General features: G+C 41.8%; 2 protein-coding genes across 4 annotated transcripts; both read left to right on the top strand.

The window, feature by feature from the left end:
• Positions 1–1,851: 1,851 nt before the first annotated feature.
• Positions 1,852–22,162, top strand: LOC146664101 (uncharacterized). 2 transcript variants are annotated; one of them, XM_085417166.1, is made up of 5 exons: positions 1,852–2,183; positions 4,238–4,816; positions 20,384–20,496; positions 20,582–20,693; positions 20,774–22,162. In XM_085417166.1, the coding sequence occupies exons 1-5, from the start codon at positions 2,063–2,065 to the stop codon at positions 21,154–21,156; spliced, it is 1,308 nt and encodes a 435-aa protein (XP_085273292.1). In that variant the 5' UTR covers positions 1,852–2,062; the 3' UTR covers positions 21,157–22,162. The 2 variants fall into 2 exon arrangements, with proteins under 2 accessions (XP_085273292.1, XP_085273291.1); XM_085417165.1 differs by lacking the exons at positions 20,384–20,496; positions 20,582–20,693; positions 20,774–22,162 and having other exon boundaries at positions 4,238–8,192.
• On the top strand, positions 15,993–19,284 carry LOC146664102 (uncharacterized). 2 transcript variants are annotated; one of them, XM_085417146.1, is made up of 3 exons: positions 15,993–18,302; positions 18,418–18,503; positions 18,708–19,284. In XM_085417146.1, exon 1 carries the CDS (start codon positions 16,212–16,214, stop codon positions 18,012–18,014), a length of 1,803 nt encoding a protein of 600 aa, XP_085273272.1. In that variant the 5' UTR covers positions 15,993–16,211; the 3' UTR covers positions 18,015–18,302; positions 18,418–18,503; positions 18,708–19,284. The 2 variants fall into 2 exon arrangements, with proteins under 2 accessions (XP_085273272.1, XP_085273271.1); XM_085417145.1 differs by having other exon boundaries at positions 15,993–18,503.
• Positions 22,163–22,642: the final 480 nt, after the last annotated feature.

Genomic DNA, 22,642 nt, shown 5'->3' with positions numbered 1-22,642 from the left:
TTACCCGTACACGATTGAAGACAAAAGGGGACAGAGCCTTTCAGTCTGTTGCACCAAGGCTGTGGAACAGTTTACCACAATTACGTTTGCTTGACTCTGTGGATTCTTTTAAAAAACAGTTAAAAACTCTTCTGTTCAAACAAGCCTTTTGTTGATCTACATATTTTATATATTTTTTACATTATTTACATTTGATCTTTTACATTGTATATAATGTCTATTGATTTTATTGTTTATTTTAATATTTTAATATTTGTGTACAGCGCTTTGTGATTGCCTGTCTGTGAAAAGCACTTAATAAATAAAGTTTACTTACTTACTTACTTACTAAAAAGACACGACATATGCAGACCCACACACCAACAATACTCCGCAAACACTTTCCAGTTTAAACGTATTTAACAGATTTAGACAAGTTTCACTTAAAAACACACCTGCTGCAGCTTCGCAGCTGATGATGGGGTCCCAAACGTCTTATTTTATTCTTTTCTTAGTCTTGTCTAGTCTTATAACAGTGTTTAAAAAAGATTACGTTTGATTTATCAGCTATTTCTGGGACTGTTTAATAAACAGTGTTTATTAACAGAAGCTTCAAACCGAAGAAAGTTTTTTTTTTTTCAAAATATTAAACTTTATTAAGAAACAGTATACAGAACATGTATACAATCAGAACAAAATTAACATATGCCAGGGGGTGTAATACAAAGAATTACAAACATTCAAAAAATTTGTAATTACTACAAATAGTAATAGTTTTCATAGCCTTTTTGTTAAGTGATCCACTAATCAATTTTATGTAACATAAAACATCATTATAGTAATGTTTAAAATTAGGTTTTTTGTTACTGTATTTGCATTTGTGAAAATAAAATTTAGCTAAGATAACTAATAAGTTTATTATAAAGTAAACTTATTAGTTATTAGTAAACTTATTTTTTTTGCCTTCGAAAGAAACAAAATACAACATTTTCCCGTTTCACAGTAAAGTCATTATAGAGATGTCCAGCAATGAATCTACTGAAGTCTTTCCAAAATGTTCTAGCGTATGAACAGATCCAGAAGAGGTGTTGCACAGTCTCAGGATGGCTTCCACAAAATCCACAGCTCACATTTATGTCCCTTTTGAACTTCGTCATGTAATGATTAGCAGGATAAAATTTGTGCAGTATTTTAAATGAGACATCCTTCACTTTATTCGTTACCAGATACTTGTTAGGAATTGTCCATACTCTTTTCCAGTTAATGTCACTGACGAAGAAATTCCAATAAGAGACCACATGTGGAATAGTTAGAGATTCTGTCTGGAACAAAGCACGGATATTCTTATTACTTTTGCTGTGGTTTGTTAGACAAATTATTCCTATGTGTGAATCTAAAGGGTTGGGGAGAGAAACAGATGATATGCAAGGTTGAATACCTTTAAAAAGCATTATAATACCCGTAGGTATTGCATCAAATAATATGGCATATTCTTTGGGTGTGGCTGGAAATTTATAGGTGTTTAAGAATTCTGAATAGGACATAAGCTGCCCATTAGGATTAAACAGCTGATTCACTAAAACGATCCGTTTCTCAACCCACCTAGAAAAAAATAATGATTTATTTTTATACACTATGTTCCTATTATTCCAAATTGAATACGTATGGGGTGTAAAGTTGTGTTTATATATAAGGGACCAAGCTAATAGAACTTGTTTGTGAAACATCGAGAGCTTTTCTGGAAGCTTATCTATATTATAATCACAACCTAAGATAAAACTTAGACCACCAAAACCGAAGAAAGTTGCAGTGAAGGGCTGATGACGTGAAACGTCACTGGTCACGTGACAGTGGTTTTTAAAGAACCTCGCTTCAGGACAAGTTTCGGTATCAAAGGTGTCCGTGCGGATGCCTGTGCTAATTTATGAGAACGTGCGCTCTGTTTGTGTCCGGCTCTGATAATACAGTCACGTGGAGAAGAATGTAATCGGCATGTGTTTGTGCGGTGTTCGGTTCTGCCGAGGCCCAGCTTCTCTCAGACGAACCTGCAGTTTATTCTGGAGACGAGACAAATGAAGACAGCATGAAGGAGGTGGATTATTATCGGGAGCAGGGCGGAGAAAGTCTGGATTTAGAAGAAAAACCTGATATTAAAACCCTCGGAGTCCAGCCGGAGCAGGACGAGAATGTAAACCAAACCTCTGGTAAGAATAATCAGATTTCATTGCTGTTAATCGCTGCATCGCGTTATGGCAAACGATTACCCTCATCGGCGAAGTCAAATTTTCTTGCTCCTCTATTGTCGACATTACGGTGCTGCTGATGCAGAAACACAATGAAAGCAGTCATTTTTTTTTAATATTATTTACAAAAATAACTTTACTTTAGACCAGTACAGGTTTGGACACATATAATACATTATAATTAATAATTTTACACATCATAATAAAATATCAAACATTTTAATGCTGTCTGAAGAAAAGGTCACACAAAATTAAGATAAGATAAGATAAGATGAGATAAGACTTTATTGATCCCACGGCGGGGAAATCTTTGTGTTACCTCATCTCAGGTACAGATAGCAGAAGGAAAATACCAAAAATACAAATAAAATATGAACAAATATAAAATAAGTAAGATAATACACTATATACAACGATAGCATACACAGTATGTGATTATGGATATGGTTGTGGAAATATGCAAGAGAAGTGGATTTGAAGTTGTCCACACATTTATCCACAGTTACTGCCATATAATACTGCTATATATTAAAAACAAAATTATTTTGTAAAAACAAAATAAAGGCACAGCCAGCAAATAATCAGTCTATTGTGTTTAAATTACCACATTGTTATATTATTTTTGAACTGTAATTTCAGAAAATCCTTAATATGTTTCTGTAATTTTTAATTTAATTAAATTTTTAAAAATTGATTAATGTTCAAGTTTAGCACGTGTCAGTCCATGGTAACTGTAAAATGTGATATTTCATGATATAATTTTCCACAATCATTACTTCAGTTCTTTGAGAGGTGACACAAAGATTCTACTGGATTCCTTCTCAGGTACACCCCAGTCTACATATGGTAAATGGCGTCTCTGCAAACTGTACAGTGTTAGAAAACAAAATAAAATGCACTCAAATTACATTGTCATAGTGTATGCTATGGAAAAAGCATTTGCCCCTTATTTTATTTTATTTTTTTGTATATTTGTCACATTTACACGTACAAAAACAAGGGAAAAAATATCCAAACCTACCTGGCCCTGTGTGAAAAGTGTAAAAAATCATGAATTAACTGATTAATCACATTTTTTTGAAAGCTGAGTTCAATTTCAGTGGCCACACTGAGGCCTGATTATTGCCTGTTAAATCAAGTTCCCTTACATCTAGCATAAAACTCAAGCTCAAGAGCACTTGAGCAGTGATCCAAAACACATCAGTATTGTACGTCCATCTCCGAATGGCTCAAAGAAGCAAAACAAAACGGAGCCTCTGCAGTGGTCTGGTCAAAGTCCAGGCTCAAATCTGACTAAGATGCTTTTGCCAAAGGTTGCACAATAAGGTTAGGGGACAATTGTTTTTTCATATATAACAAATCAGGAATTCACACACTTGGTATAGAAAGTACAACAACGATATCGCTCTTTGATAGCCTAGCTTGAATTTCTATCATAGCGAGAAGCTCACTAACCCATTTACATGAAACATAACAGGAAGAACTACACAATCACAATAAGTTAGGGCTGCAAGAATCCAGCCTTTCCGAGACCACACAAACACCTTTTCTTTGGAAATTTGGTGATATTGAGTGCCAGTCTGATACCTATCCATGCATCTGCTGTATTCTTGGGAACGTCAAGACATTCCAAAGCGAGCCGAGAGATGTAATCTCTCCAGCGTGTCCTGGGCCTACTCCAGCATCTCCACCTGAGAGAACATGTCGGGCACGCCTCACCTGACTTTGATGAATCATATTTAATGTTTTTCATTCTGAGCATTCTGGACTGATCATTAAAGAGATGCTGTGCTACTTCTGTATTTCCTTCAACAACTGTGACATCAGGCCTATAAACACGTTTTTCTGTAGGACCACCGTAAATGCATTACAAGGCTCTTTTCTCCATATTTTAAAATATGTTAATATTTCTTATTTTGTCTTTTTTCTTTTTAGATAATGGGACAGCTCTGTGCTGATGTAGAATTCATATAAACATCACACAATTTACCTACATGTTTCATTGTTTCCTGCAGATATCCCACAGCTGTTGGTTATTAAAAAAGAAGAAGTTTCACCTGAATGGATCCAAACTCTGGAGCAGCAATACCCAAACCTCCACATAAAAGAAGAGCAGGAGGAAACCTGGAGCACTCAGGAGGAAAAGCCACCTAATGGGCTCCTCATCACTGGCGTTCCTGTGAAGAGTGAAGATGGTGATGATGATGATTTGAAACCTCAGTTGTCAGAGCTGCATCAAAGGCAAAGTTTTAAAAAAGAGGTTAAAGTTGAAGTTAAAAAAGAGGAAGAGGATGAGCCTCCAATCAGCAGCTCAGCTAATCACATAAAAACAGAAACAGGTGGAGCACCAGTAACGACCACAAACTCAGATCCACGCAGAGATTCAGAGCCTAATACTGATAAACAAGCTTCAGCTGCTTTTGAGGCAGAAGTCAGTGTTGATGGTAACAACAGTGATGATGATGCTACTGATGATGATGATGAATGGCAGGAACCTTTGTCCAATTGTCGACCTAAAACTAAAGACAGAGACAGTAATCAGAAGGAGTCGGATTCAAATCCTGCTAAAACATCCTTCAGCTGCTCCGAGTGCGGTAAAGACTTTCTCTCCAAGCAGTCTCTTCAGAGTCACGTGACAAGTCATTCAGGAAGAACACCTTCCAGCCATCTGCTTAATAAGAAATGCTCCAGGGTGAAGCAGAAAGCAGATTCAAAGATGAGCGTAGGCAAAGCAGAGAAACGATACGTCTGCAATGACTGTGAACACAGATTCAGACATCGCTTTAATCTTAAAAGACACATGAGAGTTCACACAGGAGAGAAGCCTTTTAGTTGTGACATTTGTGGTAGAAGATTTAAACAACAGTGCAGTCTCAAAAGACACACCAGACGCCACAAAGGGGAGAAATCATTTAATTGCAATGTTTGTGATAAAAGATTTAATGTAAAGGATGATCTTAGGCAGCACATGAAATGCCACACAGGAGAGAAACCGTTTGGCTGTCAGCTTTGTGGAAAAACCTACAGAGCTCAATGTGGGCTTAAGAGGCATATGATAGTCCACTCAGGAGAGAGACCGTTCCACTGTGATATTTGTGGTAAAACATTTAATGAAAAGAAGTCGCTTAGTAAACATGGAATAATTCACACAGGAGAGAAACCATTCGGTTGTGATGTTTGTGGTAAAAAATTTAGACATCAGTGTAACGTCAAAACACATATGAGAATCCACACTGGAGAGAAACCATTTGGTTGCAATAAGTGTGAACGGAAATTTAACCAAAGCGTACTTCTTAAGAAACACATGAAAGTTCACACCGAGGAGAGTTCTTTATGAGGGGCTGGTTAGCTGGCTCGAGAAAACCAAAACTCCTGTTTGGAGGTGGCGGGGTGTAGATATGTAAAAGTAACTGATATCATAACATTGAGCTTCTTCGTTAGCCCAGGCTTAGGTGAAAAGGTGGTGTTTGACATGTTATCTCATCCTTCTTTCATATAAAATCAACCAATTGAGCACTACCTGCCTGCTTAAATCAGAGACTTCAGGTATAAAATCAATATTCTTGTGAACAGTTAAGTTAATACACTGCTTAAGTCTTAAGTCACATATATACAATTGGAGCTGGGTATCGATGATTTCTACAATCCTCGATTCGATTCACTTCAATTTTGAGTCAGAGTGTCAGAAATATTATAATTCTGATCATTTATCAGTACTGACGCTTGTGAGACTTCATCAGAGGTGTAAGCCTCAGAGCAGATGCCTTTGTGTCAAAGTAACTGACAATGAAACACAGAAAAACACAAAGGAGATTTTCCTGGCCTAGCTTTTTATAGCAGATAACCTTAAAAATATTCTGCAGTGGATCAAAAACTGAAGAAAACCATGAATCAACAACTACTACATTACCTGATGCTGCTGAACTGAAGCAGAGCAAAGTTACAGAGGTTTAATTAGAGACACAGCGTTTTGCAATTTAGCAAAAGTTTAAATGTCTTCAGTACTGAACAGCAGAAATTAGACTGTCATGTCGGAGGTCCTTAAAAAAAAACCCTTACCGCCTGGCAGCATTGTACACAACAGTAGACTGGTGCTTAATAAGCAAGCAAATAATGCAGAAAACAAAGATTTTAGATGGGAAGCTGTTCTTGAAGTACACTGAGAGAGAAAGAGCTGTGCAGGAAGTGTGATTTGTATCATGGTAGAAGCAAAACAGCAAAAGTAAGAGGGAATTCATGACTATGTTTATCAAACGTGAAGCGTAGTTTTGATCTTCTTTTGCTTTTGAATTTTGGTTGGCGAGTGACACTTGAATTTCAGCCTCGATGGTGTGTCTGTGTACATGCCATCGAGTGAACGATGCATCTTTGTGCAGAATCCGTTTACCTGCTCACATTTACTTTTTTAGCTGTTTGGCGGTTGTTGAAATAGTTTTGTGAGCGTTAACCTGAGATTCTGGCTAAAATTGATTTGAATCGGAAAATTGACTCCTCCTCCTAGCCCCCCTGCTCCAACAGGCTGCAGAGAACGGGGGTGTGAGAAGACTCCAAACCTTCCTCCGCCTACTCATATGTAGTGTTGATGCATGTGTGTTCTAAGGTGCATTTAAAACCCAGGAGGGCTTGGAGCTACCTGCCAGAGAGCAGCAGGTAAGCGCACAGCCCCTCCTGCTGGCCCTCAATGTCTACGTGTATTTAACCTTGAGAGGTGGGCAACGACGCCAGGGGTGGGGTGTACACCCTGATGGTCTTTTGGATTCTGTGTAGCGGCACACTCCCAAGATCCTATATGTATGTGTTATGAGAGTGTGAGTAATGTGAATGTCTAAGTTGTGGGATAAAATTGAGGCACAGGCAGCCAGAAGGGGACGGGGGGGGGATGCCTCCCCTGCACCCTGGTGACATACCCCTACTCCAAGGCCCTGCATGTGTGGGTGGTTGTGGTGGAGCGGGAAGAGGGAGGCAGCTGGAGATGGGGAGAGAAGGAAGGGAGGGGCAAGTGACCCCAATAGACGCCCAGGCTGAAATCTTCCTCCACCTCTCCTGTATCTCCCCCTCCTGCAGAGTGAGTTCCTGAAGAGAGGAGAGCTCCTGCAAGATGTAACAGCCTACATATCTTAATATCAAGACTAATGTAATCTAATAGATAATTTCTATATTGGTTAGAATTAAGATTATTTTTATTTTTCCAGTTCATGAGGACTGTTTTCTTGGCTATGCATAGGGCAGTGAAAACCATATGGGCGATATTCTTTTCTGAAGTGACATTATCTAAGCTGCCCAACAAACACACTAAGGGGGAAGTTGGAATGTTACATTTCAGACACTTCGATAAGTCTTCACATATCTCGCGCCAAAACTTCTGAACTGGTGGACAGAACCAAAGAGCGTGGATATAATTGTCCGGTGAATTGGTTTGGCAGTGTGAGCAGTTGTTGGTAGACGTAAAGCCCATCTTGAACATCCGATGACCTGTATAGTGCACTCTATGTAATATTTTGTATTGAATTAATTGAAGACTGGGATTTCTAATTAGATGAAAGGTTTTTAAGCAAATCTGAGACCAGAAGTTTTGGTCTAAGTTAACTGATAAATCCGCTTCCCATTTTGCAATAGGAAGTGATATTGATTCATCCGTTTTAGAAAGCATTCTGTATATTTTGGATAGTAATTTGGGGGGTTTAAGAGTAAGAAATTGAACCACACTTGGTGGTGTTTGTAGTTCAACTTGACCCGGTTTAAATTTCTTTTTTACTATGGATTTAATTTGTTGATATTCTAAAAATCTTTTCTTGTTGATCCCATATTGTTTAACTAGTCCGTCAAATGAAATAAATTCTGTTCCTTCTAGTATATGTTCTAAGTATTTGATTCCTTTACCACTCCAATCTGGAAAGTTTATCATATTATTGTTTTGTAATATGTCAGGGTTGTTCCAGATAGGTGTACGTTTGCATGGGATTAATGAAGACACCGTCAATTTTAGAAACTCCCACCATGCTGTCAGAGAAGAGCTGATGTTGATGCTTTTAAAGCATTCATGTCGTTGGATGTTTGAGCTGATAAATGGTAGGTCTGAGATCTCTAGATTATTGCAGAGTGCTTGTTCTACATCTAGCCAAGGTTCATCTAAGAGGGTGTGTTTTAGCCATCCTGAGATAAACTGAAGCCTGTTGGCTAAAAAGTAGTGCTGAAAGTTAGGTAGTTCTAGTCCTCCTTTATCCTTGGTCTTTTGTAGTGTTTTTAAGCTTATACGTGGGGGTTTGTTTTTCCAAAGGAATTTGCACATATACGAATTTAGAGATCTGAACCAATCTTGTGGCGGTTTAGTTGGGATCATTGAGAATAAATAATTTATTTTTGGTAAGACCATCATTTTTATAGCAGCAACCCTTCCCATGGGTAAACATTTCCATCTAGTCAGATCACCTTCTACCTTCTTTAAAAGTGGGATATGGTTTAATTTAGTTAGATCTGCAAGCTTGGGAGAAACATTAATACCTAAATATTTTATATTTAGAGCAATTAATCGGGAGGACTGTAGATTTTGACCAGTTAATTGAGTAATCTGATATTCTTAAAAAAAGAGTTTATCAATTCAATCACCCCAGAGATATTGGTTTGTGAGTTTTGGAGAAAGAGTAACACATCATCCGCATAAAGGCTGATTTTATGTTCCATGTTCTTGCATTTTATGCCCTTAATTACTGAATTCTGTCTAATTGCTGCTGCTAGTGGTTCAATAAAAATTGCAAACAGTGAAGGGGAGAGTGGGCATCCCTGCCTGGTGCCCCTCAGGAGAGAGAAGCTGGAGGATGTCTGGTCATTTGTTCTGACACAAGCTGTTGGGGAATTATAAAATATTTTTAACCAGTTAATGAAAGAGGATCCAAAACCAAATTTGTGTAAAGTTGTTAACAGAAATTTCCAGTTAACTCTGTCAAATGCTTTTTCTGTGTCTAAAGAAAATATTGTAGTTTCAAGGTTTTTACTGTATGAGTAGTCTATCAAATTAAGTAATCTACGTGTATTTGTTGATGAGTGCCTACCTTTTATGAAACCAGTTTGGTCAGGATGAATTAAGAGGGGGGTTATTTTCTCCAGTCTCTTTGAGAGAGCTTTGCAGATTATTTTAAGGTCTACATTTATAAGGGATATTGGACGATAGCTTGAGGGATATACAGGGTCTTTGCCTGGTTTTAGCAGGAGATTAATATTTGCAGAAATAAATAATAAAAAAAATAATCCAGACGACAGTAGGAGTGATGAACATGTGAGAAAAAAGTATATTCCTTACTGGTGGGGTGAAGGGAGCGCCATGCATCGCAAAGACCAAAGTCGCTCATATACTGTTTGATTATATTTGTGGACTGCCAATTACGCTGAGTTCCTGCTGTGTTGAGCCTATCCATGTCTTCATTTAGTCCCAGGTTGAGGTCGCCTCCAAGAACAAGTGTGCCATCTAAGTGTTCAGAGAGTGCACTGAAAAAACCGTGAAAGAATGAGGGATCATCAACATTTGGACCATATACACTTGCAATACATAGCGTTTTATCAAGTATAGATAGTTTAATGATTAAGAATCTGCCCTCTGGAAATATAACTGTATCGAGTACTGTGAAATTAATATTTTTATGTTTTAAAATTGCTACTCCCCTTTGTCTAGAATTATAACAAGCTGAGAACACATTACGAAACTCAGATGTTTTAAGTTCATTCGAACCTCGACTTCAGGCGTGATGCCAGAAAACCGAGGAAAAGTAATAAATGGTGTAGATTACTTAAAGGCTTTTGTAACCCATATTTGAGTATGGCTTAACTAGAATACACCAGAATAAAAGAATCATTAATCTAAGCAGCACACTTCATTTGTAATGAATAAACCATAGGTGCAGCAGTTAAGGAGTTAACTGTTCTGGTTTAGACACGTGCTACTCTAGGCCAATGAGCTGCTGAAACGTGGTACAGGCTCCGCCTGCCGCCCCTGCCTAGGAGGACACAGATTTTTCTTTTCTCTCTTCCGCTCGCGAACCTTCCATGAGCAAGCTAGTGAGGAAACGAGACACAGCGATTTACTGAGACGAGGTATGAAAAAGAGTAATATGGACGGAGAGCTAGCACTCGCCGTTTACGAAAGATTGTTTTACTGTATGTATATTGCTAAGACGAGTAATTAGCTGGTTCTTTTTACATTGCTTAGTCGAGAAAGGTCGGGAGTTAGAGACGACGCCATTTCATCGGTCGTGCGCCATCTCGCGCTGCTCCGTCTTTCTAATTCTGAGATCGGTGAGCAAAGTGTTTTACTTGTTCATTATTTATGTGTTTCATGAATGCCTTGCAAGTAAAATGTTCCAGTGTTTAATGATAATTGTTTAGGAATGTTCTGTAGGAAACTTTGTTCAATTTACTGAAACCCAGCAGTTGAAGTGAATGTGTGAATTGTGATTTTTATGAGGAACTCAATATGTCCCATGACACTGTCGTTGACAGGTCAGGTTTTTTTTTTCCTTTTGTTTGGTTTTGTTTTTTTGTTTCTTTGGTTTGTATCTTCCTGGTGCATTCCAACGGATCCTGAAATTGATGGCGAGCCAACCCCGTTGAAGGACCAAATGACTTTGTTCTGTCCTGCACATCAGAGTGTGGTAGGCCAGATGCAACAAAACAGAGACACACCACGCCATTTTGTACTCGTAGTCCCCCTTTTTCACACACATCCCCCTGGACTCACGGGCGGGTTGTTTTAAGGACACGTTTTACGGACTCTGTACATTCCATGAATGTGGACAAAAGTGAGTGTGAGCGGTCGGAAATAACCCTCCAGCTGATTAACTGTTGCTATTTGTAAACGAAGTCTGTGAAAATGCAAATAAGTGTTAACATTTATATGCTGATGATTGACATTGTGGTTCATTGTTAGATGTGAACTGTACCTCTAGAAAGGGTGCACCCAGGTAAGATTTCTTTTTTTTTTGTTTTCATCGAGTGATCACTGTGATTTTGCCAAAAGGTATTATTAAGAGAGTACCGGTACCGAAAGGGAATAATTTCATTTGTAAGTGTTTTATGTGTTTGTCATAATGTCCTGTTATTTCTAATTGAAAAAGAAAAATACAATTCCGGCTATTTTTCAAAACTCGCGATTGTCTGAGTCTCATTCATTTCGCCTCTCCTGTACGTAGCCGAACCTACTGGTCCAAATCTTTGAGCTCTTTGGTGTCAAATTTGGGTGACATACTCTTGTTTTGATCTGGGAGTATTTGAGACACGCACATAAGTGTTACAAGTTGGCGAGCCAGCAGCCAGGAGTTATTGTGAAACTGCATGAGACTCATCTTATTAAGTATTACAACGATAAGAAACAATCAAAACCTAGTTTGACAAAATGGACGTAGTACTTAAAGAGGCAATTAAAATCCCAAACGCAGTAATCATAAAAGGGCTTACTAACAGCGACCTCGATGAAGAAGTAGCTATTTACCTGGGGAAACACGGTTCAGTTAACCGACACATCCGTATAGATGATCCGCATTCTGAGTTTCACAGGCAGATGATAGCTGAGTTCAATCATGCCAGTGCAATGGATACTTTGAATCCTCTTTTGCCGCAGACTATTCAAAGCTCTGCTCAGCCTGAAGTCACGTTTGAAATTAGGAGTTTAACTGAGGCGTATGCAGCGAATGCGAGGAATGTCACAAGAGCATACATGAGACAACTGTCTGAAATGGCCAATCTTAGTGGCCATTCACTAGAAAACATGCTCAAAGAGGGACTGGCTAACTTAAACGTGCCCCCCCTATCTCCTCAGCCTACAGTTTCTCCCCCTGTTGACAGAGGCGAGACAAGTTTGCATGCACAGGGTGACCATTCCCCCAGTCAACCTGCTGCTGATTTTTCACAGTCTACGGATTCGATTCCAACCTTAAATCAAAACCTGATCGATCCTGACTCACCGACCCAGTTCCATCCCACACTTGAGCTTAACCCGCCCAATGTCCGGCGGGTGGTAGTTGAACATGTGGTGCGCAGTAGTGAAGTTTCTTCACACTCGCCCATGCCGAGTAGGATTAGAGCTTTCTCTGGGCGCATTCCTCGCCCTAACAGTGAAGCTGATTACGACACCTGGCGCACAAGTGTTGAAGTCCTCATGAGTGATCCAGCCGTTTCTGACTTGAACTGCACACAGAGGATCCTTGACAGTCTTCTGTCGCCTGCCACAGACGTCACTAAGCATTTAGGTCCAAATGCTAGACCCTCTGAGTACCTGAGAGTACTCGATTCTGCGTTTGGAGCCGTCGAAGATGGCGATGAGCTCTATGCGCGATTCATGAACACACTTCAGAATGAAGGAGAAAGACCATCAGCCTATTTGCAAAGGTTACATGTCTGTTTGACCAAAGCAATGCGACGAGGAGGTGTCAATGTGTCGGATTTTGACAAGCAATTGTTAAAGCAATTCCTTCGTGGCTGTTGGGAGGACAGTCTCATCAGCGACCTCCAGCTAGGACAAAGAAAAGAGAGCCCACCTTCGTTCTCTGAGCTACTCTTGCTCCTACGCACGGAAGAGGACAAGCAAGCCTCAAAAGTCCATCGTATGAGACAACATCTTGGTCAGAGCAAACCTGGCCCTAGCAATCCAAAGCACCGGGCCATGTCAAATGTACAAACAGCAAGTAGCTGTGAGTCCAACCTCAATGTGTTAAAGAAACAAATTGCTGATTTGAGTGCACAACTTAACAGTTGGAAAATAGAAAGCCAAAAGCAGAATCAGCCCAAGCACTCAAAGTCAGAGTGCCACACAGTTAATGCCAAAGTCGAAGTCTACCCCACGAAAAGGAAGGCTTCGACCGCACAGAACTTTGCAAAAGCCAATGCAAAGCCGCGTCCTTGGTATTGCTTTCACTGTGGTGAGGACGGTCATATTGCCTCATCATGTGAAAGCGAACCAAATCCATCCTTAGTGGCCATGAAGCGAAAACAGCTGAGAGAAAGGCAATCTAGTTGGGAAGCATCAACTAGGGCCAGTGATGAGCCGCCTTTAAACTAATCCCAGCCTCCAGTGTGGGACAAGTGGGGGCTGCCGGAGACAATTCTCGTCCCAAGCCTCAACGTGCCTTTTCAAGGGAAGTTCAGTCAAAAGCGCCGTCTATACACCTTCCAAAGGGTTTGGTCGGAACCAAAACTTCTGCTACTGTCATTATCGCTGGCAGAGAAACGAACTGTCTTCTTGATACAGGGTCACAAGTGACAACCGTGCCTCAGAGTTTTTATGAGAAGCATCTCTCAGACTTGCCTATAAACCCGTTGGGCGATCTCCTGGATGTAGAGTGTGCAAACGGCCAATCCGTCCCTTACCTAGGTTATGTAGAACTCTCAATCACCTTTCTCAAGAACTTTGTGGGTTCGGATATTAGTGTTAATACCCTAGCATTAGTTATCCCCCCTCTGCGAGCCGAGGCGCGAGAACAGATCTTGATAGGTACAAATACCTTAGATGCCCTTTATGCTGACTTCCATGAGTCCAGTGCGAACTTTCAGCCCGTCCCCCATGGTTTCAGAGCGCTCCTCAAAATCCTTGGAGTACGTCGAAAAGCCGCTAGCAATTGCAGCCTTGGGTGTGCAAAGTTAACGGGTAAAGAGCAAGCTGTGGTGGCGGCAGGGCAGACGGCAGTTTTAGAAGCTTCGGTGTACATTCCCAACTCCATTAATGAGAAATGTGCAGTTGTCGAATCGTCATCAGATTTTCCCTTGCCCAGTGGTTTGCTTGTGTTAACTGGTCTTGTCAACCTGCCAGCCAAGCGGCCTTGTAAGCTGCCGGTTGTAGTGAAAAATGAAACCGATCACGACATTGTTGTCCCGTCAGGCCGTGTGCTAGCTGACATTAATGCTGTGACCAGAGTCATATGTAAAGAACAGACAGAGAAGATGTCAAACTCTTCAGACCACTCAGGAAATTCTTCTCAACCTGAAGAAATCAGTTTCGACTTTGGAAATGACCTACCTGATGAATGGAGAAATCGTGTCACAAAGTTGCTAAATTCAATGCCTGGAGTGTTTTCACAGCATGCATTGGATTTTGGACACACAGAGAAGGTGCAACATCACATCAAGCTTAGTGATGAAACCCCATTCAAGTCCAGACCCCGACCAATACATCCACACGATGTGGAGGCCGTGAGGAAGCACCTGCGGGAACTGCTCGACGTGGGAGTGATACGGGAATCTGAATCACCATTCGCTTCCCCAATCGTAGTAGTCAAAAAGAAAGATGGTTCAGTTCGCTTGTGCATTGACTATCGGAGGTTAAACCTCCAAACCATCAAAGATGCATATGCACTCCCGAATCTGGAAGAGGCTTTTTCCGCTCTAGCAGGGTCGAAATGGTTCTCGGTCCTAGATCTCAAGTCGGGATATTATCAGATTGAGATGTCAGAGTCAGACAAGCAGAAAACAGCCTTCGTATGTCCCTTAGGATTTTGGGAATTCAATAGGATGCCCCAAGGGATCACCAACGCACCCTCCACTTTTCAAAGGCTCATGGAGCGGTGTATGGGTCCGATGAATCTTAAGGAGGTCCTTGTCTTTATTGATGACCTCATCATCTTTTCATCATCTCTTGAAGAACACGAGCAACGCCTGAAGAAGGTCCTGTTGCGGCTGAAAGAGTTTGGGTTAAAATTAGCACCCGAGAAGTGTAAATTTTTCCAAACCTCTGTTAAGTATCTCGGCCACGTGGTGTCAGAGCGTGGAGTCGAGACTGATGCAGAGAAGATCAAAGCCCTCACGAGTTGGCCCGTCCCCACCAACCTTAAAGAGTTAAGGTCATTTTTGGGCTTTGCTGGGTACTACCGGCGATTCATCCAGGGTTTTTCTAATATTGTAAGGCCGTTGAATGAGTTAACCGCTGGTTACCCACCATTGAGAAAAGGAAAGAAAAGACCCACGAAGCAACAAAGCTCCATGTACCATAGCCCGAAAGAGCTATTTGGTGACAGGTGGACTCAAAAGTGTCAAGAGGCTTTTGAACAAGTCATTGGTAGGCTAACCTCAGCCCCAGTGTTGGGCTTTGCCGACCCCAGACTCCCATATATCCTCCATACGGATGCTAGTACCATTGGCCTTGGTGCCGCTCTGTACCAACTCCAGGATGGACAGTTGAGGGCCATAGCCTTTGCTAGCAGAGGACTTTCAAGAAGTGAGATGAGATATCCAGCCCACAAGCTGGAGTTCTTGGCCCTTAAGTGGGCTGTCACCGAAAAGTTCTCAGACTACCTATATGGTACAGAATTCACAGTAGTGACAGACAGTAATCCGTTAACGTACATCCTAACATCAGCAAAGCTGGATGCAACGAGTTACCGTTGGCTCTCAGCCTTGTCTACTTTTTCATTCCAACTCCAGTACAGGGCTGGCAAACAAAACGTAGACGCGGATGCACTGTCTCGTCGTCCCCATGGTAGCCCAGGTGATGATCCTGTCTCACAGAAGGAAAGTGAAAGGATCCGGCAATTCGCCCTCACTCACCTCAGTGGCGATGACAAAGAAATGGTTTCTAGGGAGGTTGTACAGGCCATCTGCGAAAGGCATTCAGTTAATTCTGCAGGCCTGGATTCAGGGTCATTCACTTGCCCAGGTTTGGCTTTAGTTGAGTCCTTAGCCTTACATGCTACAGCTGTCCCTGATAGCTTTGCAGGGGAGCTGTTGAATGGTTCTCCTCTTCCCCCGCCTATGGCAGAGGATGAGCTCAGACAGAGACAGAGGCTAGACCCAGCTCTCGATGCTATAGTCACTCTGTTAGAAACTGGTCAGACCCCACCTCCCAGTCTTAGAGCAGAACTACCTGAGCTTCCCTTGTTGCTGCGTGAGCTCTGTCGTCTTGAACTGCAGAATGGAGTTCTTTACCGAAAGAGGCAAACCGGTCCAGACATCTCCTTTCAACTCGTGTTACCCGAGGAGTTGAGGTCAGTAGTCTTCCAACACCTCCACAGTAACATGGGCCACCTAGGAACTGACCGCACTATTGACCTGGTCAGAACTCGGTTTTACTGGCCAAAAATGCAGACGTCAGTTGAAAAAATGATCAACACGTGTGAACGGTGTGTTCGCCGGAAGTGTAGGCCAGAGAGGGCAGCTCCCCTCATGAACATCAAGACAAGCAGGCCCCTTGAACTGGTCTGTATAGATTATCTATCTATTGAGCCAGATCAGTCTAACACTAAGGATGTATTAGTTATGACTGATCACTTCACTAAGTTCGCAGTAGCTGTCCCTACACCCAACCAACGAGCGCGCACTGTTGCAAAGGCCCTCTGGGAGAACTTCATTGTTCATTATGGTGTCCCAGAGAGACTTTTAAGTGATCAAGGCCCCGATTTCGAATCGAAGACAATAAAACAACTCTGCGAAATTATTGGCATGAAAAAGATACACACAACGCCATACCACCCCAGAGCCAATCCAGTTGAGAGGTTCAACAGAACACTTCTCCAAATGCTTGGTACCTTGAATGACAATGAGAAGTTGCATTGGAAAGAGTATGTAAAACCTCTAGTACATGCATATAATTGTACCAAGAATGATGTGACGGGCTATTCGCCTTATGTGCTGATGTTTGGGAGACAACCAAGGCTTCCCATTGATCTAGTATTTGGGTTGCCTGTGAATGCTCAGAAGAAGTCACACTCCCAGTACGTCAGTGATCTAAAACATAGGTTGGAGGAGAGTTTTAAGATCGCAACCTCAAACGCACAAAAGAATGCTGAGCGCAATAAAACTCGCTTTGACAAGCAAGTGGTTGACTCAACTCTCAACGTGGGTGACAGGGTTCTCGTGCGTAATGTTAAACTGAGGGGAAAGCATAAGTTGGCAGACAGATGGGAAGATGATGTGTACGTAGTTCTGAGAAGAGCAGGCGAACTACCAGTCTATACGGTCAAACCGGAAGCGAAAGAAAGACCAGTCCGAACATTGCACAGAGACCTGCTCCTTCCTTGTAGCTTCATACCGGTCACAGAGTCAACTGAAAACAGTCCCAAAAAGCCCCAGGCTCGGCGGAACACAAGGCAAACTGTTGTTCAGGAAGACGACGACGACCTCGACTCCGAGTATTTACCAGTACCTACCTGGATACCAATCTCCATTACCAGCTCTGTCAAGCCAACTCTCGTTGTGCCCCGCACTGAAAGTGTGCAAAGACAATTTCCAGCTTATGATGAAGCCGAACGTGACAACCCCGCCGAACGCGACAACCCCGCCGAACGCGACAACCCCGCCGAACGCGACAACCCCGCCGAACGTGACAACCCCACCGAACGTGACAACCCCACCGAATGTGACAGACAATCCGAGGAAACTGAGGAAACGGAAGTTGTGAACTTACCTGAAACTGCAACTGAGAACTTACCCGAACATGTGGACTTACCTGAGCCTAGTTTGCGGGAAATCAACGTTCAAGTTGAAAATCCTGTGGAAAGGACCCAGCAACCTAGTGAGCAAGTCCTGCCCGAAGTGGATGAGACGATGCTAGAGCGTCCTAATGACCAAGAAAGAGTCATAACTGAGCAGCCCAGTTCATTTGGTTCACAGAACAGCTCTCGGGAAGAACATGACGTTCTTCGTCGGTCTCAAAGGTCACGTCAGACACCAGAAAGGTTGCAGTATTCTACCTTAGGTAACCCCTTACTGTATGTTGTTAATGCAGTATTTAATAGCCTAAACGAAGCCATTTCAAGCTCTATGCAGTCTAACCATTTGGACGCACAGGGACGTGCATACCATCAAGTGGGGAGGGTGTAACCCATATTTGAGTATGGCTTAACTAGAATACACCAGAATAAAAGAATCATTAATCTAAGCAGCACACTTCATTTGTAATGAATAAACCATAGGTGCAGCAGTTAAGGAGTTAACTGTTCTGGTTTAGACACGTGCTACTCTAGGCCAATGAGCTGCTGAAACGTGGTACAGGCTCCGCCTGCCGCCCCTGCCTAGGAGGACACAGATTTTTCTTTTCTCTCTTCCGCTCGCGAACCTTCCATGAGCAAGCTAGTGAGGAAACGAGACACAGCGATTTACTGAGACGAGGTATGAAAAAGAGTAATATGGACGGAGAGCTAGCACTCGCCGTTTACGAAAGATTGTTTTACTGTATGTATATTGCTAAGACGAGTAATTAGCTGGTTCTTTTTACATTGCTTAGTCGAGAAAGGTCGGGAGTTAGAGACGACGCCATTTCATCGGTCGTGCGCCATCTCGCGCTGCTCCGTCTTTCTAATTCTGAGATCGGTGAGCAAAGTGTTTTACTTGTTCATTATTTATGTGTTTCATGAATGCCTTGCAAGTAAAATGTTCCAGTGTTTAATGATAATTGTTTAGGAATGTTCTGTAGGAAACTTTGTTCAATTTACTGAAACCCAGCAGTTGAAGTGAATGTGTGAATTGTGATTTTTATGAGGAACTCAATATGTCCCATGACACTGTCGTTGACAGGTCAGGTTTTTTTTTTCCTTTTGTTTGGTTTTGTTTTTTTGTTTCTTTGGTTTGTATCTTCCTGGTGCATTCCAACGGATCCTGAAATTGATGGCGAGCCAACCCCGTTGAAGGACCAAATGACTTTGTTCTGTCCTGCACATCAGAGTGTGGTAGGCCAGATGCAACAAAACAGAGACACACCACGCCATTTTGTACTCGTAGTCCCCCTTTTTCACACACATCCCCCTGGACTCACGGGCGGGTTGTTTTAAGGACACGTTTTACGGACTCTGTACATTCCATGAATGTGGACAAAAGTGAGTGTGAGCGGTCGGAAATAACCCTCCAGCTGATTAACTGTTGCTATTTGTAAACGAAGTCTGTGAAAATGCAAATAAGTGTTAACATTTATATGCTGATGATTGACATTGTGGTTCATTGTTAGATGTGAACTGTACCTCTAGAAAGGGTGCACCCAGGTAAGATTTCTTTTTTTTTTGTTTTCATCGAGTGATCACTGTGATTTTGCCAAAAGGTATTATTAAGAGAGTACCGGTACCGAAAGGGAATAATTTCATTTGTAAGTGTTTTATGTGTTTGTCATAATGTCCTGTTATTTCTAATTGAAAAAGAAAAATACAATTCCGGCTATTTTTCAAAACTCGCGATTGTCTGAGTCTCATTCATTTCGCCTCTCCTGTACGTAGCCGAACCTACTGGTCCAAATCTTTGAGCTCTTTGGTGTCAAATTTGGGTGACATACTCTTGTTTTGATCTGGGAGTATTTGAGACACGCACATAAGTGTTACACTTTGCTTGCTTTGAACAGTAGATGTTAATTGTCTCGGTTTTTATAATCGTCTTTGGCTGTTGTTAGTTTTTCTGCTCATTTGTGTTTTTGTAGTTTTTCCTCTGTTCTCATGTGTTTGTGTTTATTTGTATTTATGTGAGATTATTCCTGGGCCCTGTTTCAGGAAGCCGGTTTAGTGGAAAAACTGAGTAAGTATACCCTGAGTTAACGAAAACTCTGGGTTTTCGGTTTCACAAAGCGAGTTCAGATGAAGCCTCAGTGAGTCACTATGACGACACACGCCGTGAAGCTAACCTGCCCCCTAGCAGGTTTACTACAACTAACCCTGACTGTCTCCGCCCCTTTGTCGGAAACCTGACAGTAGGAAGTGTCAGACATGGCGTGTCCCTTCCTTGAAGAGCCAGTAGATCGTGAAGCCCAAATTCTCCGCAGAGCTCTCTGCCGGGAGAGAGTGATCAGAGCGCGTTTGGACATTTTATCATTTCCTGATGATTGTCTGTGCGAACGTTACCGTTTGTCAGCACAATCTATAATTTATTTGGATAACATCCTCAGGCCATATATTACGCATGTGACATCGCGGACATGCTCACAGTTCATTACATATTATTTGTATCGCACTTCGGTTTTTTGCAAACGGGAGCTTTCTGTATAATATTGGTGAAGCTGAGCACGTTTCCAAGGCTACCGTCTGTCGGGCAGTCAGGAATGTTACAGTTGCACTGAAACGTCTCCTGTACACGTTTGTGGTGTTCCCCGGTCATAGACCCACAAGATTTATCAAAGAGGGATGCCACAAAATTGCAGGTATCAGGATGACCAAAACTTAATTCATGATGTGGTGATACTTGAACTACTACTTAAATTTTACATTTATTTTCAGGGTTCCCAGGCGTGATTGGCTGTACAGATGGCACTCACATTCCAATCATTGCTCCTTCAGTAAATGAAGGAGACTATGTGAACAGGAAGTCTTTCCACAGCATTAATGTACAGGTACATAGTTCCCTGTAGCATTTCAAACTAACAAATTATTTCATCATAGTAATGGATGCTAATTTGTGTTCTCTGCACTGTGAAGATCATATGTGATGCTGCCAACATTATCACAAATGTGGAAGCCAAGTGGCCAGGCTCTGTCCATGACTCACAAATATTCCGTGAATGTACACTGAGCACAAAATTTGGACATGGTGAGTTGAAAATACTTTAAAATATATAAAGACCAATTGCTTCAGGGACATTTGAACTGAAGTGTATCCTTCTGTCTTAGGAGAGTTCACTGGCTACTTGCTTGGTGATAGGGGGTATCCATGTTTACCCTATTTGCTTACCCCTTACCCTGACCCTGAACCGGGCCCACAGCAGCGATATAATCTGGCTAATTGCAGGACAAGAGCCAGAGTTGAAATGACTATCGGAATGCTTAAGGCCCGGTTCCAGTGCCTGCAAAGACTCAGGGTCACCCCAGAAAGGGCATGTGACATTATTGTGGCATGTGTGATTCTTCACAACATTGCCACAATTAGAGGAGAACACTGTCCTTCTGAACCAAACATCAGCAGTGATCCAAACCATGAACATCCTGACCCTCCCATGGACATACAAGATGGAAGAGCAGTCAGAGACACCATATGTCACAATCATTTCTTTTGACCCATCACCTCAACATGTTGAAAGAAGAATAAACAGATTTTTTGTTCAACTGGCTTTATTGGTCGCCTGTATTTCCTGTACACAAAGTATTAAAAGATGTAAACCTCATAAAGTGTCTCTGTTGCTTCCTCCTCTGTAACAGCTGTCAATGTTTCTTCATTATTTTCCTGTAGTAAAGAAATAGACAACATTGCTGTTCTACTGTAAACTCATATAATCTGTGGAGTATTACTCACAACTGCATGTTGGTCTGGCTCAACAGGAGGCTGCACCAGATGCAGTACACCACCACCATCAACTGATAGAATATGAGGTTTATACAGGTCACTTATAACTTACAAGGGACCAAATGGCAATTAACAAACATACCAAGCACCTTACACTTCATTGTCATTATGCTCTCAAAGACAACCAAGACTGAGGGAAGGCAAAATCAGTAGGAAAATAACTTCACTACAAAATAATCCATTATGGTAAAGAGTTTATCAAATGAATGAGTAGCACTGCAAAGGTGACTGTGAAGAAAGGATGTATGCACATCATGTATTATTTTGGATTTACCCCTTATGTAGGCACTTGTGTCTTGCGGGGTTATTGACTCAGAGGATGTCCCCGCAGAGATGCCTTCGGCCACAGGGCGCCCACTGTTTTGGCTGAGGGCCAACTGCTCAGCCTCTGTGAGTGGTGGTGGTGGAGGACCCCCACCTGTTTTTCGGGCCTCCGCTTTTTTTCTGTTGGCTATAACGGGTCACATTTGAGCATACAGAGTAAGCAAATATGTACTTGTAATGTGCTCAGATAATTTCAATAAGTGCTTACAGAAAGAAAATTAATGTAGCCTCTAACTGCAATTGATTTACATGGGACAAACAGACCAAGCACTATGGCTCATAATACAATTACACCTTACCTGTTTGGACTATATTTTTATATTTCATTTTTACTTGCTGCCAGGAACGTTTGGGGCCTGTTGGGTTGCACCTGCGCTCACATCACGTCACAAAATAAAATGTATAAAATAACAAATAAAATAACATATGATAAAATAACGTGTTAAATGGGTGGAAATCCCTAGATCAATGTTTAAATTAACACTCACGCATTGACTCTGTCGGCTATGTTTTGCCATGCATGCTCCCTTTCTTTTGCAGCTGTCGCTGTGTTACTTTTTTCCGCGGAATTTGCATGTTATCGGCATATGCTGCCATCAGAATTTCGGCCTCAAGCGCTGTAAAATACATTGACCGCGCCTTCTTTCCCTCCGTCTCCATGGTGACTCGCTTAATCTGTGCTCCACTGATCAGGGCTTTATGTATCCTCGTCCGCGCGCTTCACTTGGGGTTAAAGCAACTCCGCGTTGACTGAACTACTTGTTATCAGCCTTTCTGAAACCGAATATTCTGAGTTGGACAGTTCGGGGTTACTCAACCCTGCGTATCGTTTTTCACTCTGAGTTTTCTAAACCGGCTTCCTGAAACAGGGCCCT

The sequence above is a fragment of the Rhamphochromis longiceps genome, linkage group LG8 (assembly GCF_057381845.1).
Source record: "Rhamphochromis longiceps isolate RC_006_pf linkage group LG8, R_longiceps_female_GT1.1, whole genome shotgun sequence".
Taxonomy (NCBI): Eukaryota; Metazoa; Chordata; class Actinopteri; order Cichliformes; family Cichlidae; genus Rhamphochromis; species Rhamphochromis longiceps.
This window is presented reverse-complemented; position numbering and strand designations above follow the sequence as displayed.

Coding starts and splice junctions, on each gene's coding strand:
- LOC146664101 (XM_085417165.1), top strand. CDS start 2,063: ATGAAGGAGGTGGATTATTATCGGGAGCAGGGCGGAGAAAGTCTGGAT. Junction 2,184..4,237: donor GAATGTAAACCAAACCTCTG/GTAAGAATAATC, acceptor TGTTTCCTGCAG/ATATCCCACAGCTGTTGGTT.
- LOC146664102 (XM_085417146.1), top strand. CDS start 16,212: ATGGGCCACCTAGGAACTGACCGCACTATTGACCTGGTCAGAACTCGG.